This window comes from Triturus cristatus, chromosome 6 (assembly GCF_964204655.1).
Source record: "Triturus cristatus chromosome 6, aTriCri1.1, whole genome shotgun sequence".
NCBI lineage: Eukaryota > Metazoa > Chordata > Amphibia > Caudata > Salamandridae > Triturus > Triturus cristatus.
Window position 1 is genome coordinate 1,680,121,648 of NC_140589.1, and position 15,414 is coordinate 1,680,137,061.

The window sequence follows — 15,414 nt, forward strand, 5'->3', positions numbered from 1 at the left end:
TCTACTTTGCAAGACCTTATACGTGCTAAGATGGAATTTAATAAAATTTCTACTGACAATGCTTCCTTCACTTTGCTTCGCAGCAGTGCCCAATACTATGGAGGTCGAAATAAAGTTGGCTCTCTTCTTGCTAATTATTTACAATCTAGAAAAGAAAAGACATTAATTGAATCCATCCACTCAAATGATGGTAAACTTATTTTCAAAGATCAGGACATATTAGCCAAATTTACTAAATTTTATAGTATCTTATATACTCCTGAGTCCCCTCCATCGGATTCACTTATTGATGACTATCCTTATTCTATTTATTCCCCCTTCCTCATCTTCTGTTCTGGACTTTACCTCTTTAGACACAGATCTCACATTACAGGAAATGTCCTCCTCTTTGAACTCTTTTTAGAAAAAAATTAATCTCTCGGCCCCGATGGCTTGTCTGTAGAATTTTATCTTCACTTTTCTAATTGGTTATTACCAAAACCTTTTAACCTTTTCCAACATTTCTGTTCCACAGGAGCAGCAAGTGGTACCATTCTAGAAGCCTCTATCTGTCTTATCCATAAGGATGGCAAAGACCCCAAATTTTGCAAAAATTACCGCCCCATCTCATTAATAAACTTTGATTATAAAATTTATGCTAAATTTTTAGCTCTACGACTTGAATCCTTTCTTCCTCATTTAATTGGTCCCGAGCAATGTGGCTTCGTTAAGGGTAGGCTAACCTCTGATAATTCTCGTCTCTTTTTCAATGTTCTCAATAACGCCTCTTCTTTATCTCCCTCTCGCAGCGATCTCCATTGATGCAGAAAAAGCATTTGATAGAGTAGAGTGGTCCTTTTTGTTTAAATCCCTTCGATGGCATGGTTTTGGTACTAAATTCATTTCTCTTATTTCTCCCTTCTACTCTACCCCCTCTGCTTCTACTATCGTTAATGGTCAAATCTCGCAACGTTTATCACTTCATCGTTGTGTTAGACAGGGTTGTCCATTATCCCCTCTTTTGTTTGTTCTCTCTCTTGAACCTTTTCTTTCCCGTATTCGTCAAAATCCTTCTATTTCTGGTTTTCCATATGGGGACCGTCATTTAAAATTATCAGCTTATGCTGATGATATTTTGCTTTTTATTTCCAATCCAGATTCTTCTATCCCTTCATTACTACAAGAAATATCCGATTTCTCAGCGGTATCAGGTTATAAGATTAACCACTTACTAAATTCTGCCTCAAGCAGCAGTTTGAGTCCACTGGCTTTAATTGGGACAGCTCTAAAATCAAATATCTTGGCATTTGGTTTTCGAATTCTATTACCAAATCGGTGAAAATAAATTTAGATGTAGCTTTGGACCGTATTTCTAAACTCTTCACTTCCTGGAATCCTCTCTTTCTCTCCTGGTGGGGCCGACTTGATTCTATTAAGATGATGATTACTCCGATTCTACTATACTATTTTTCAATGATTCCAATACATATCCCTGTCACCTTCTTTAAAAAAATCGACTCTTCTTTCTAAATTTCTATGGAAGAATAAAAAATCTAGAATTTCTTTAACTCATCTTAGGAAACAAAGACTTGTTGGTGGGGTAAACTTTCCGGATTTTCGATTATATCACAAGGCTTTCACTTTAAAACAAGCTTCCTATTGGCTTCTTATGGAATCTTCTCCTTTTACTCCTTTATGGGTTAATATTGAGCGTTGCTCGATCGCCCCTTTCTCCACCAAGGAAGTTCTTTCTTTTACTACTACAAAATGCACTCACATCTCTTCCACTATTCAAACACACTTGCTCCTTGTTAAAACCTCATTCTCAGCCACAAATAATATCCAGGAATGCTTTTTTGCACACTCCTCTGTGGTATAATCGTCTTATAACAATTAATAATAGACCTTTATATTGGTCTTCTTGGAGATCACGGGGTATTACTTGCGTTAAAGATCTATTTGATGGAACTTCTCCTTGTTCTTTTCCTGTTTTTCAGACTACATTTAAATGTCCTCATTTTTTTCGATATACATTTTCCATACTTATGGAAATACTTCTCAGCATTTTTTATTCCCCTCCCTCTGATGAACCTATAATCACTCAGGATTCACTATTAAAAATATTAACATCAATCCCAAAAGCCTCCTTAATTTATAAATTCTTCTTCACCACGAATCCAGAACGTGATAAAACTAAGATTGAACTTGCTTGGGAATCTGATTTCGATTCCCACCGGAGCATTGATTTATGGAATAAGATTTGGGCTCAGTCGCTAAAGATTTCAAGATATGCTTCTGCCACTCAATCTAGGTTTTATTTATATCACAGATTATATTTCACTCCTACTTTCATAGCTAATTTCACAAACATAAATGATACGAAATGCTGGTCCTGTGATTCCCCTTCAGCAGACTTTTCACATCTCCTTTTTTCATGTCCCTCTGTAATTTCTTTTTGGACTCAAATCTGGACTCGTCTATCTACCATTTTTAAGATCCACACTCCTCTGTCCAATATTCTTTTTTTTATGGGTAGTTTATCAGAATCCATTTCTTTGCCATCCTCTGACAAACGGTTATTTGATCTTATGTTGGCTTTAGCATTTCAACAAATTACGATGAACTGGAAATGTTTGACCAAACTCTCACTTAAGTCATGGTGGAATACTGTATGCCAATATCATAGGTTAGATGTTGCTTATGCATCCCAATGTAATCTACATGTGAAGAGAGATGTTTTTTGGTTGCCATTAACTAATTATCTGAATACAGTTTCTATACATGCAGTTTCTATTAACGTTTCTCATTGTCGCTCTGAAAATTTTCAACCCCCTTGAATTCCTTCCTCTTTGACCTATTTTTCCTCTTCGTTTATTATTAGATAGAGATTTTACTCAACAGTTAATTTGTTCTTACATTGTGTATAACTTAGGAGCATAATGTCGTAACAGTTATTTAATACCTATGAATGTATTTAGTATTCCCTTCTTTCCCCTTCCCCCTTTCTCCCACCCCTATTTCATCCCTAAAATGTAAATAGCTTTCTACTGTGATTTTATTGCCTATTCTATTATGATTACAAGTTCTCTTTTATATTCAGATTTTTCTTTTAGGCCTTTAATGTATGTTTATTGACTTTTATGATTCAATAAAGCGTATTAAACAGAAAAAAAAGTGCTCTTTAAAAGTGTTGCTGTCACTTCTTCTATTTTACGGGGGAACCGGGGTCGTTTATAGTTTCTTTTAGTATTTGCCTGGGGCAATACGAGAGCGGCTCATGTGTTTAAGTGGCCCACTTATCATTCTTGAAAGCTTATGCTGCTAAATTAGTGGGGGGAACAGAGGCCTTTTTTTTGTTACAACTAGTAACTGTTTGAGGCAATATGAGCAAGGCTTGTGTGTTGAAGTGGCCCGCTTATAATCTTAGCCTGCCGCCATTTTGGAGCTATGAGGGATCGCCTGGTTAGCAGGCTAGTCTTTTTTTCCCTCTCCTCTATTTTAGAGTGGCCACAGGGCAGACAGGTGCACTGTGTGCACCGCTGGCGCGCCATATGCAAGCTGGCCTGCGCCCGAATGGGGCCAGGGAGCCTATTTTTCCTGGACAAAACGTAGGACTTTCTCTTCCAAGCAGTCGAGTACTCCGGCCAACGTGCTCAGCAGTGTGTCCAGCCTCTATAAGACTCTGCTGACATGCTCCTTTAACAAGTTTTCTCCATAGCACAAATCATTCAATCATGCCTCATTACAGAGACTGCTTCTCCGGCTAACTGGCCAGAGACCCATACAGCTTCCCACCACCCCCAAGCCCATGGCAGAATCACGGGTTTAGCTTTTTAAGTGTCAGCGTACAGTCCTTACCAAGCCATCAACAAATGTTTTTCGACTTGTTGTGTCAGATTATGCCCTAGATGCCCATCCCATGTTCCTTACCTAAACCTGCTTCATGAGGTCTCGATGTCTGACAGGATAGCGGCCTTACCTCAAGATTACTCTATGTTGAGGAGGCATAGGCCCAATAAATTAGTGGGGGGGGGGGGAATTCGCCATCCTGTTTAAAAATAATACACAAATGTAAAATTCAGGAATTACCCATACCAGCTTGTGAAGCCTTTTCCTTCTTGCTGGAACTCACTCCTAAATTTATTATATCTGGCGCCCTCATTTACCATCCACCAGGATATGCTGGTAACTGGTGTTCACTTTTTCCGGATGCTTCGGCTCCCCTCATTATTAAGGCTGCTAAAAGTATTCTTGTTAGAGATTTGAATATCTACTTGAAGGATAATTCTAGCAGTCTTGGTCAGACTCTGACTGAAGATCTCAGAGCCCTGAATCGGACTCTCATTAATTCTACTCCTACCCACAAAGCAGGGCGTCTTCTGGACTTAATGCTTTTCAATTTAGAAACCCTTACTACTGCTCCTACTGTGGTCACATCACAACGCAGTACCTTTTTTTATTTGGGATCTGCCCGGCTCCAGGAACAGAGAAGGGCAGACCACAGGTTATGACCAGAGTCTGGTCAAGGCTCGATCGCCCAGCTTTTAACCATCAGTTGGGGAATACAATGCCCAATCTAACTCAAGTTGGTGAGCTTGACCAGCCAAGAATTGATGCTTGCCTGAAGGACTCACTAGATGTTGTCTTGCCTCTCAAGCTCATTCGTCAACCAGGACGCATCATCCTGCACCTTGATTTAGTGAGGCTCTTTCTGCCGAGAAAACTAAATGCAAGGGTTCGGAGAGAGCTTGGAGACGTGCATATGAGGAGGATACCAAATTTAAGTACAAAGTCCCTTGAAGAGGTTAACCTTCGCACAAGAATTTGTAACAGACTGACACAACAGAATGATGATTTGATTTGGATACCCTATTGGGTGATTAGCAGTGCTTTATAAATCCTGATAGATTTGAGGTAGAATATCGGATATATAGTACTACAGTGTACATTCCATTTAACAGTGCAAAGTCTCTGGTTAATTTGTGCTGAGATCACATGAATGAAACATATGTCTGAGATTCTCTTGCACACTGGGGAAAAGTAGAGTTCAGAGCCACCAGTAAAAAAATGCCTAGCATTTGACACCTTGTTGGAACTCAGTTCTGTGTCCCTGATGTTCACTGGCCCCAATATTACCAATTACTCTACTCATTCCCAAGTCAAGAATCCTATTTTTAAGCTTTTAGATAGAGCCAGGTTTCTCAACCCTCCCTACGTGTATCGATTCCTAATCCAGTATTCAGTGGAAAACTGAATACTTCCCAGCACCCAAGAGCAGTGGACAAGTTTTCAGCCCATCTGGTGTCAGGCAAGAATACCCCTGCTACCCTTCTGATCTCTTAGTCCCCTGGCGCGTGGCCCACCTCACAGATCCTAGTCACAAGCGGATAATCTCTCAGTCAAGGAAGTTGAAGGTCTGGGTTTTATACTGATGGTAGTAGAACCATGCAGAGTGGACAAAGCACCATGTTCACTCTCAGAAGACCTGTAGGGTTATCAACATCTTTGTAGAAATCATACCACAGAAGCACATACCATTCTGGAGGCTTGCCTAGCAATTCTATACACAGTCCAGCCATTGGAGACGTTCTCGAGCTGTTGTTTAATTGCAGTCTTGACTTCACAAGACAGCGCCTTCTGACTAGCCACAAATATCACAGTGGCTAGGGACACCTAGAGAAAAACAAAAATATTTAAATTAAACTCAACTCATCTTCATTCTTTAAAAACATGTAAGAAACATCTCCTCATGGAAAGTATAGTAAGCAGTGAAATTACCTGGAAAGAGACAGAATGGAAGCAAGAGGTCCAACCTTTCTTATTCAGTTATTACTATTATTATACAGGTCCAACCACTGATGCTACCTTAAAAAGAATTTGCATGTTGGAAACAGGAACATGTAAAGATATAAACGTGTCTATTATAAATGTGGCATGTTAGCAGAACCCCATAGCTGTTGAACTCCTTTGGGAGAGAGAACTGTTTATATCTCCTCTCAGGATAACAGCAGGAAAAAAGGTTATCACTGTTAAAGACAACAATACTAAGAGACTGATTCACAAATGAGTTTATGCCTAAGGGCAAGTTAGGTGCACAGAAATTGTAAGCTAGAACGTAGTACAGTGACCCGTGTGCAGTTGCAAGCCCATCAGTGTGAGAGATCTTCTGCAGTATCAAGTTTAGGGATATGAGTGGAAACACCACTCTATTTAGGGCAGGGGGGCTGCTATTGTAAAGGCATTTAAAATCCACAAAATATTAACTTTCTAGGCATAACCAAACATTGCCAAAGGTTTTCAAAACCAATTTGTAGGAAATTACTTCTTTTTGTATGAATACCCCCAACCCACAAGTTTTTGAACTGATGTTGATGCTATTTCGACTCTAGTGCACTGGGCCCGGCTATCCAGGAACCAGTTTATATTCTCTGATCTCGAAAGTACATGAACAAGTGGCTAATATCAGATTGGCTCATTTAACTTACTTAGAAGTCCCAAATATATAGTACAAGAGCCCAGGGTCAGTATGTTAAATGTCACCAGTGCTGCCGCACTTAATTTGCTACCACTGCTCTGACAAGGTGAAAACGTGACTCCAGGGCTGCCACTACAACCACGGTAAAATATACTCTTTTGCCGGGTCAAAACCTTCCTTTTTAATATTAATAAGCCACGCCTAGGAAAAGCCTTAATAGCCTACCAGCAGGGTGCTTATTATTAACAAGCATTTGCAATACAATAGGTCTCGCATTTACGCATGTTTGAGCTATTGGCATTGTAAATGACAATTACTTTTATTTATGTTTTTCTTTTTAAAACGTAAATAAAAGTCCTTGTCATTTACAATGCCAATAGCTCTAAATCTCGCAATCGCGAGACCTATTGTATTGCAAATGCTTGTTGTTTCGGGCTTCTTTATGGTGTTATCAGTCTTTGGTAGGAGTGAGCTTTACCTCCGAGATGAGCGAGTACTTAAGATGACCATGATGTATGCCTCTGACTATGCTGACTAACTGCAATGTCAATTGAGATGTTGTCGGGGACGTTATTGAACATGTCATGATTGACCCACTGAAGTGCATTGACAAATACTCCGGCCTCATTTCTTGTCTTGCGTTAAGGATTTAAAAAAAAATAAGAATTAATATCTCTATTCAACGCTATAGGTTGAGCTATGAGAACGAGTTATTAATCGCAATAGAAGTATGTGCTCTGGATGTAACCTTCTGTTGTCCACGTATTGCTTTTTTAACGTTCATACTATATTCATCTTTTTTTAATATCTCAGGTGTTCTATTTTTGAATGTGTTTATTAGTGTTTTTGCACAGCTAGCGCACTCTCTATATGAACAGTTGGATTGAGTGCCCTGAAACACTCCGGAGAGTTCTAGTTTTTTTCCTTACACACCTGCAGAAAGCTCTTGTTAAAGAAATCTCCGGTATGGAGCCTGTGAACCGTAATAACCCTAATAGTGGGTGCCTGCGAACAGGGGTGGGGTTAAAGAAGCGCTGTTATGAAGCGGAGTTTGCACCCTGAGGGAGGTGGTGGTTTAGGACGTCCCACGAGCCACTGGCTTGCGCGCCCTCGTGTTTGTGCCCTCTTGGCCTTTCAGCCACGTGCTTCTATCTGTGCTTGCTTTAACAGTGACCGGAAGGCCCGGGAGCCCTAATTATGATGGTATTGGAGGAAGGGAGGGGCAAAGTGCTTTCTAACTACCCTCCGTGCTCTGGCTGCATGGTGTGTCCTTGCGCACAGTGTGACCTGCGGCGCATGGCACCAGCCAGTGAAGTCCCCGCCCTCCCTCCCTGTTACCATCGGTACATGTCACCAGGAGGCCTGGAAGCCCTTGATGCAGCCAGACGGGTTGAAACACCAGCACGGGCTTCAACCCTCTGCATTAAGAACGGCCCAGCAGCTCCAGAGAGTCCAATGACCACCAGCCCATGTAGGGCCTTAGCGCACCGACGACCGAGCAATATCACGAGGCGCTGACCGCACCTGGCGGCCCCGAAAGAATAGGCTGATTGTTCAAAGCACCCCAAGTGGTCAGACGGGCCATTCCAAAAGGAAAACTGCCCAGGATGGCGAAGCGGTGATACATGAAGGGGAGTGGGGGCGGATGCAAAGTTCTGAACGGAGCCCAGCAGCTCGGGTAGGGTTGTTGGGGGGCAGAGGTATAATACAGCACGCCACCTCCGATCAGTATTAGTGGACTGGACCGCGGTTACCAACGGTGAACTCTTCACTTGCACAACTGCCTCCAGCCAGCAGCTATCAGCCACGGAAACCGTCAGCCCCCGACTTCCCAAAATTAAAAAGGCGGGTGACAGCGAGTAAGTGTCTGACGTGTATGAGAGGGTGAACCGAGGGCCAATCACAAGTTTGTTTTGGGCCCAACTAGGGCACCCGCATGTTTTCACGATGCCGGCTGCACTGGTTAAAAATATCGACGATGCTTAAAACGACACAGGGCGCAAAGAATCTGGTTACACAAGGCCAAGAAAAACACTCTCCCATTAAACCGATTACACAGCATAACATCACGGGTGACACAAAAGCGCTGCGGGTTCTTCACAGTCAGTGCCTCCAGACACTATGATTCATTCACTTGGACAAATGCCCTGGGCGGAGAGAGGGCGCTTCTTTAGAACAAGAGGCACGCTAGGGAGCACGAGCAACACGCGCTTGTCATCTGTTTTCACCCAGCTGCTTGTTTATACTTCCATCGCGCTTTTACTTTCACTTTAAGTGAAAGCGCGATGCGAAAATAATCACGTGGCTGAGTGAAAACAGATGGCCCCCTAAAGATAAGAAAGTGCTTCATGACAGCCGTGAAGCAGACGATCCTGTCCGAATGGGCCGTTTGGAAAGGAGAAAGGGCAGCGACAAAAAAAAAACACATTTCCAATGGCAGGCCACCATTTAGCATAAACAGTGACGCAATCCAAAGAAATAAAGGGTGGGGCTTCGAGCCCCCTTCTAAAATCTCATCTCTAACTATAGGTCTCGCCGAGCGAGCAGCGCGTGCGCTGCAACGCTAGGCGAGACCTAAATAGAAGGGCATTTCCCTTTTATGCCTAACATGCCCTTACAGTAAAAACACAAAAAATTGTCGTTTTCACTGTAGGAAGGTTGCTCGTCCCATTGACTAACATCGAGTTTCACTAGCCACCACGTTAAGTGGTAACTTCCATTTGAGACCAAGAAAAAGATTACTTCAAGGTATCAATTTAATTGCAACATTAAACCCAACTCATTGCTGGAATCAGATTTAGGGTATCTTTTAACAGAAAGGTGACTTTACAAAGTCACCACTTTGCTGCACAAACCTTTGGTTGCCTTTCCTGTATGTCTGCAACAGTGGTCACCGGGGGCAACATGCTGTCACCCCCAACAAGAAGTGTGAAGCACTCCTATGAACAGGGAACAAAGAGAATTGCTGAAGAGAGGAGGTGTTATCGCCTCCAGCAGGACCACCACCAGGCAGTGGCCACAGATGGCCCAGCTTCTTTGAGGCTACGATCTCAGTGAAGCAAATGGCAATCACACCTTCGCCTGACAGCTCCTTTGTGTATGCAGGCAGGCTTCTCCTCCAGCGGGTGAAAATCTGTTGCAGAACCAGTTTTCTAGGAGGAGTTGCTCATTATGCTGGTTACATCTCACGTGTGTGCTCAGGGTTACTCACACAGGAAGAAAGCTTGTGCCATTGTGGTTTAAGGTAGAGAGGGGTATGCTGGGATTGTTTGAGGGCCAAACCCCCAGGGATGCAACAAAAAGTGGGAATGGTAGCCTTCAGGGAACTATTGCCCCATTGGCTAGTGCGTCCTCCCCTCCCACAAACAAGAAAATTGAATAAAAATGTGGTACCCCCCCTGCTAGCGCGCAACCAAGATGGCCGCGTAGCCTTACGGCTCTCGAGGGCCTCCGCAACCTCCCACGTCTATCCTGACTAAATCCTGGTTAATTTGACGGGATTTTGCTGATGAACTTGCGCTGAGGTGCCACCCGTTTTCAAAATTCAGATCGGACGCCGGGAACCCGAATGGTTGCGCCCCGAAGTTTGCGGCCTGCTATTGCCTTGGTCCCGATCTCGAGTTGGTGAGGTGCCCGGGTACGAAGTGAACAACAGCGGCATGCTGGGCTTGACCTGCCACGTACCCCGCACTTTCACTTTCGTTTTCAAGTTTGTCTTCTGATACCTGCTGAGGGACTTTGGTGTTTCAGAGGTGCGCGGATGGCGGAGTGTCTGGCCTGATTTTTGGACTATACACGGGCTTCCTGTCTGCGACTGCTGTGTTCCATTGAATTAACTACCTGGTCCTTGTCCCTGGTGCTGGTGGGTGCCGGCCTTGGTGGCCTCCGGACGATGGCGGCGAGACTAGACGGAGACAAGTCGAAACCTAAGTCAACCCGGAGGGGCGCCTATACTCAGGTCAACAACATGGATCGTTATGCGCAGTCAAAGGGATCCCCTAGTGGCTCGAATAAATCGCCTGAGAGGTCCAAAGAGGTCTCGGGCCCATCGTCAGAATTGACCTTGCAGGACGTCATGGGCGCCATTGAGGAGATGAAGGCTGCTGTGGGTCAGCGGTTCGATAGCCTGGCTCATAAATTGGACGCGGTACTGATCGATGTGAATTTGGTCAGGGCAGACCTGTCCAAAACTAACGAACGGGTCGACTCCTTGACTCAAGCAGCGTCGAGCCCAACTGTGGATGTGGCCGCCCTGCAGACGGAGGTCCGTAGGTTGCGGCTAGCCAGTGACCTGACGGATCGTCGACTTGAGGACTCCGAAAGCAGGGCTAGACGGAACAATGTTCGTATTATTGGGGTGCCGGAAAGATCGGAGGAATCTGCTGCTGATCTTTTTGTTGAGGATCTGGTGCTCAATTGTCTCGCGCCCAAGGGACTGAGCAAGTTCTTTGCGGTGGAACGGGCCCACAGGATTCCGGGTGGTGCGCCCAAAGTGGGTGCTCCCCCGCGGCCTATAATCGCCCGACTCTTTAACTTTCGGGATAGGGATGCTATCCTTCAGGCGTCGAGGGTGGCCGGGCCGCTGAAGTTTGAGAACTCCAATGTCAGCTTTTACCCGGACTTCACGCAAGCGGTTCAAAAACAACGGCTGGGATTCTTGGGCGTCAAAAGGCGCTTGAGGGACATGGAGCTGAAATACGCAATGTTATTCCCGGCTAAGCTGCGGGTTGAGTACCGGGGTCGCTCCCACTTCTTCGATCGGCCGGAGGCGGTTGGAGACTGGTTGGATGCCCTGCCTCAGGGACAGGATCGAGACACTCGGATGGCGGAGAGCGGAGAGGAATTGGTGGAGCAGAACTAGAGCTTGATTCCTGGTGATGGACTAGACTGGTGACGTTTTGTACCTTGGCTCAACTGGACACTAGTTTGACACAATATGCCCTTCAAATGCCTGGAGGTTGTGGGGAGCTTATTGGGGCCCTTTCCTCCTTCTGGGGTTCTTTTCATGGTATATGTTAGGGCGACAGGCACACTGCGAGTTGGGGGGGCTGTTCGGGCTCATGCAGGGGTGCAGGGAGGGGGGAGTTGTGGTTTGGGGATTGTGGGGGAGGGGGGTTGTTGGGGACTGTTCGTTTGTTTCACAAGGCAATGTGAAGTTCTCTGCTGACTTGTCCGGGTTGTGCTTTCCGGGATGTGGGTATCATGCACGGGAGTGGGGTGGGGGATAGGGGATTGAGAATCCTTTCGTGGAATGTGAATGGATTGGGGGACAGGATCATGCGCGGGGTGGTGTTGCAGTTTTTGAAACGGATTTCACCCGACATTGTTTTCCTGCAGGAGACACATTTGATTGGGAACTCCTTCCATGCCCTAAATAGGAGGGGCTATCGCCTTGCTGCTCACTCTGGTTTCACTTCTGGCTCTAGGGGAGTGGGCATTTTGGTTAGGGCCTCTCTTCCACTGGAGGTGGACGAGGTGCTTCACGATGATAGGGGGCGTTATGTGGCACTGGTGGGGAGATGGGAGGGTAGGACTGTTTCGCTCGTTGCTGTTTATGTGGGTTACAGACGGCTACATTTGCCGATTTGGGGCGTCTGGTCCTGGGACTCCCTGGGGGGGTTCTGGTGTTGGGGGGTGACTTTAACGCTGTTGTATCTGGTTTGGAGGACCGTCGCCCCCCCAGGGATCTCCCTAGGGCTCAGGCCTGGTTGGGTGGCTCTCTGGACACTTTGGGGCTGGTGGATTGCTGGAGATTGATGCACCCGGGACAGGCGCAGTACACCTTTCACTCGGGGGCCCATGGGAGTCTCTCGAGACTCGATTACATGCTCATGCCGGCGAGCCAAGTTGGGATGATTGGGGAGGTGCGTCATTTGGCCCGAGGTATCTCGGACCATTCCCCTATATGGTTGCAACTGAAGGTTGTCCCTGAGACAGAGGGGAGAGTAGTGCCCATTAACCCCTGGTATTTACGTAACCCTAAGATCCGCGCGGAGATGGTCAAGTCCACCGATCACTACTTCCACGATAATGTGGGGTCGGTATCGTCGGCTGTCTCCCTGTGGGAGGGTTATAAAGCGGTGGTCAGGGGGCAGGCTTTGTCACTTATCTCCTATGTTAAGAGGTGCGGGAGAGCAGAGGTGGTTTGCCTGGAAACTGAAATAGCTGAAATGGAGGAGGACTTGGCGCGGGGGGTCACTGACGAGAAATTGCACGTTCTCAGCCTCAAACAATCAGATTATAGGGCGTTAGTCACGGAAGCCGCTAAAGGGATGAGTAGAGAGCAGCAAGGACGACTGTATGATGTGGGGGATAAGGCCGGAAAGCTGATTGCTTGGTTGGATAAGAAGGAGAGAGCGAGCAGGGTGGTGCCCGTTGTGGAGAGAATGGATGGAGTCCGTGTGACTGACCCCGTGGAGATTGACTGCTTCGCGGATTACTTCCGCGGGGTATACTCTCCGGTTTCTGTGCGTTCGGAGGAGGATTCTCACCTGTTGCTTAGAGACATTGCAATGCCAACCCTATCGGAGGCTGATGCAACACTGATGGAGGCGAAGTTGTCGTCAGATGAGATCGCTTTGGCCACTCGCTCGATCGCGTCTGGTAAGGCTGTGGGTCCCAATGGTCTTCCCATTGAACTATATAAGTTGCGCCCCGATAAGCTAGCGCCGTATCTTCGGGACATGTTTTGCGCGGCACGTGCGGCGGGTTTCCTTCCCCCTGACCAACGTCTCGCCACTATAGTTGTGATACACAAAGAGGGGAAGCCGCGAGATCGATGCGCCTCCTATAGGCCCATTTCGCTGTTGAACGCAGAACCCAAAATCCTGGCCAAGGTATTGGCTAATCGGCTGGTTCGGGTCGTGGGCGACCTGATTCATCAGGATCAGTCCGGTTTTATACCCCATCGGAATACCGCCCTGAATTTGAGGCGGTTGCACGGCGTGCTCGCTAGAGCGGAGTTTATACGTGAGCCGGCCATCTTGGCATCTTTAGACGCTACTATGGCGTTCGACACTTTGGAGTGGCCGTATATTTGGGCCGTGTTGGCGAAATTCGGGTTCGGCCCTGAGTTTATTGGTTGGGTAAAATTACTGTATACTGACCCATTGGCTCAGGTTGCGGTGAATGGTAGGGTGTCGGCTCCCTTCGCACTGGGGAGAGGCACGCGGCAGGGTTGTCCGTTATCACCCCTTCTTTTTGCACTTTCTTTGGAGCCTCTAACCGCTTGGTTGCGTTGGGAGCCGTCGCTGCGGGGTATTAGATGGACGCCGGAGTTCGAGGACCGTGTCTCCCTTTACGCGGATGATATCCTTCTGTATCTTACCTCTCCCCGTCAGTCGCTAATTGTATTGGTGGATGTATTGAATTCCTTTGGTCGCAACTCTGGCCTGGTTATCAACTGGGCCAAGTCATGTGTTTACGTCCTCTCGGGCGAGGCCCCCCTCCTGCCGCGGGATTGCCCTATCCAGATTGCTACACTGGGGTTTAAATATTTGGGAATCTTTATCTCTCTGGATCCCGCGGTCCGCTATGAGCGAAACCTTCTCCCTCCCCTCCAGCGATTGAAGGCAGACGTCGCGAGGTGGCGACGACTGCCGCTCTCGCCGCTCGGACGGGCGGCATTGTTTAAAATTATGTCGCTACCTCGCTTCTTGTACGCTTTGCAAAACACTCTAGATGTCGTGCCAGCCCGTTATTTTCGTGAGGTGGAGGGTCTTCAGCGTCAATTGTTTTGGGACGGGCGGCCGCGGATCGCTCTCGCCAAGTTGACGCTCCCTTGGTATGATGGGGTGGTCGCCCTCCCCGACATTAAAAGATACTATTGGGCGTCTCAATTGGCGGCGGTGAACCACGGGATATACGGTCCTGCCTTAAATCCGGCCTTCGAGATAAATTACTGCTCCCGGGTGGGGATTATAATAGGGTGCTGTATTCGGTGACCCCGGATGCGCGGCTGACAGGACCCACGCAGGTCGCGGTACGTGTGTGGCATGCGGCAAATGCTGCGATGGGGTGGAGGGATCGCCTGACTCGGGCGACGCCGTTGTACGCCTCCGGGCGGCTGGGTTGTTTGTGGAAAACGAAAGGCTTTGAGAAATGGGATATGATTGGTATATGTAAGGTGGGTGATCTTTGGGCGAAGGGGTCTTTCAAAACGTTTGAAATGCTTAAAACTGAATACAAATTAAATGATAGAGAGTACTTTCGGTATGCACAAGTCTACCATGCGCTGTGTTCGGTCTTTCCGGACGTTGCTGCTATCCCCGAATATTCCCCGCTGGAGGATAGAGTGCTGGATGGCTATGTGCCCGACAGCACTATTTCTCTGATCTACAAAAAACTTATTAATGATCGCGCGGACTTGCTGATCCGTCTGCGGGAGGCATGGACGGGCGACGGCTTGGAACTGGACGATGAGGACTGGGTGTCGGCGGTGGCCTCCCCGAAAGAGGTGGCGATCCCGGCCCGCTTACGATTCGTACAGCTGAAGATCCTCCATAGAGTGTATGTCACGGGGCCCGGTTTGCTACGTATGGGTTACTCGAGGGATGGAATGTGCAAGCGTGGATGTGGCCTGTCGGGTACCTTTCTTCATATCCTATGGGAATGTTCTGAGGTTGTGCGATTTTGGAACGGGATCCACGCCGTAATGGAGGAGGTCACGCACGTTGCTCTGTTGCCAGAGGCTAGGAGGTGTTTGTTGAATGTCTGGGAACCGAATGACTATAATGTGGCTCAGACGCAGTGGGTGACTCTGGGGTACATGGTGGCTAAGCGTAATATAGCACAGCTGTGGGGCTCCCCGAGGCCGCCCACGATCGCGGTATGGAAGGAGAATATGGACTGGTGTATGTTTAGGGAAAAGACGGTGTATGTGGCGAGAGGCAAGCTTGGGAAGTGGACGAAGGTATGGGGTCCATGGAATTCATATCGTGGACATATCTGCACCCCGCCTC

General features: G+C 46.9%; 1 protein-coding gene across 1 annotated transcript in view; it reads right to left on the reverse strand.

Moving 5' to 3' along the window:
- The window catches only part of INTS7 (integrator complex subunit 7), a 293,620-nt gene that overhangs the window by 81,820 nt on the left and 196,386 nt on the right, over positions 1 to 15,414 (reverse strand). Inside the window, exon 12 of the mRNA XM_085612860.1 lies at positions 5,515 to 5,652. Within this exon, the coding sequence (XP_085468986.1) occupies positions 5,515 to 5,652 (138 nt within the window). The remainder of the gene's footprint in view (positions 1 to 5,514; positions 5,653 to 15,414) is intronic.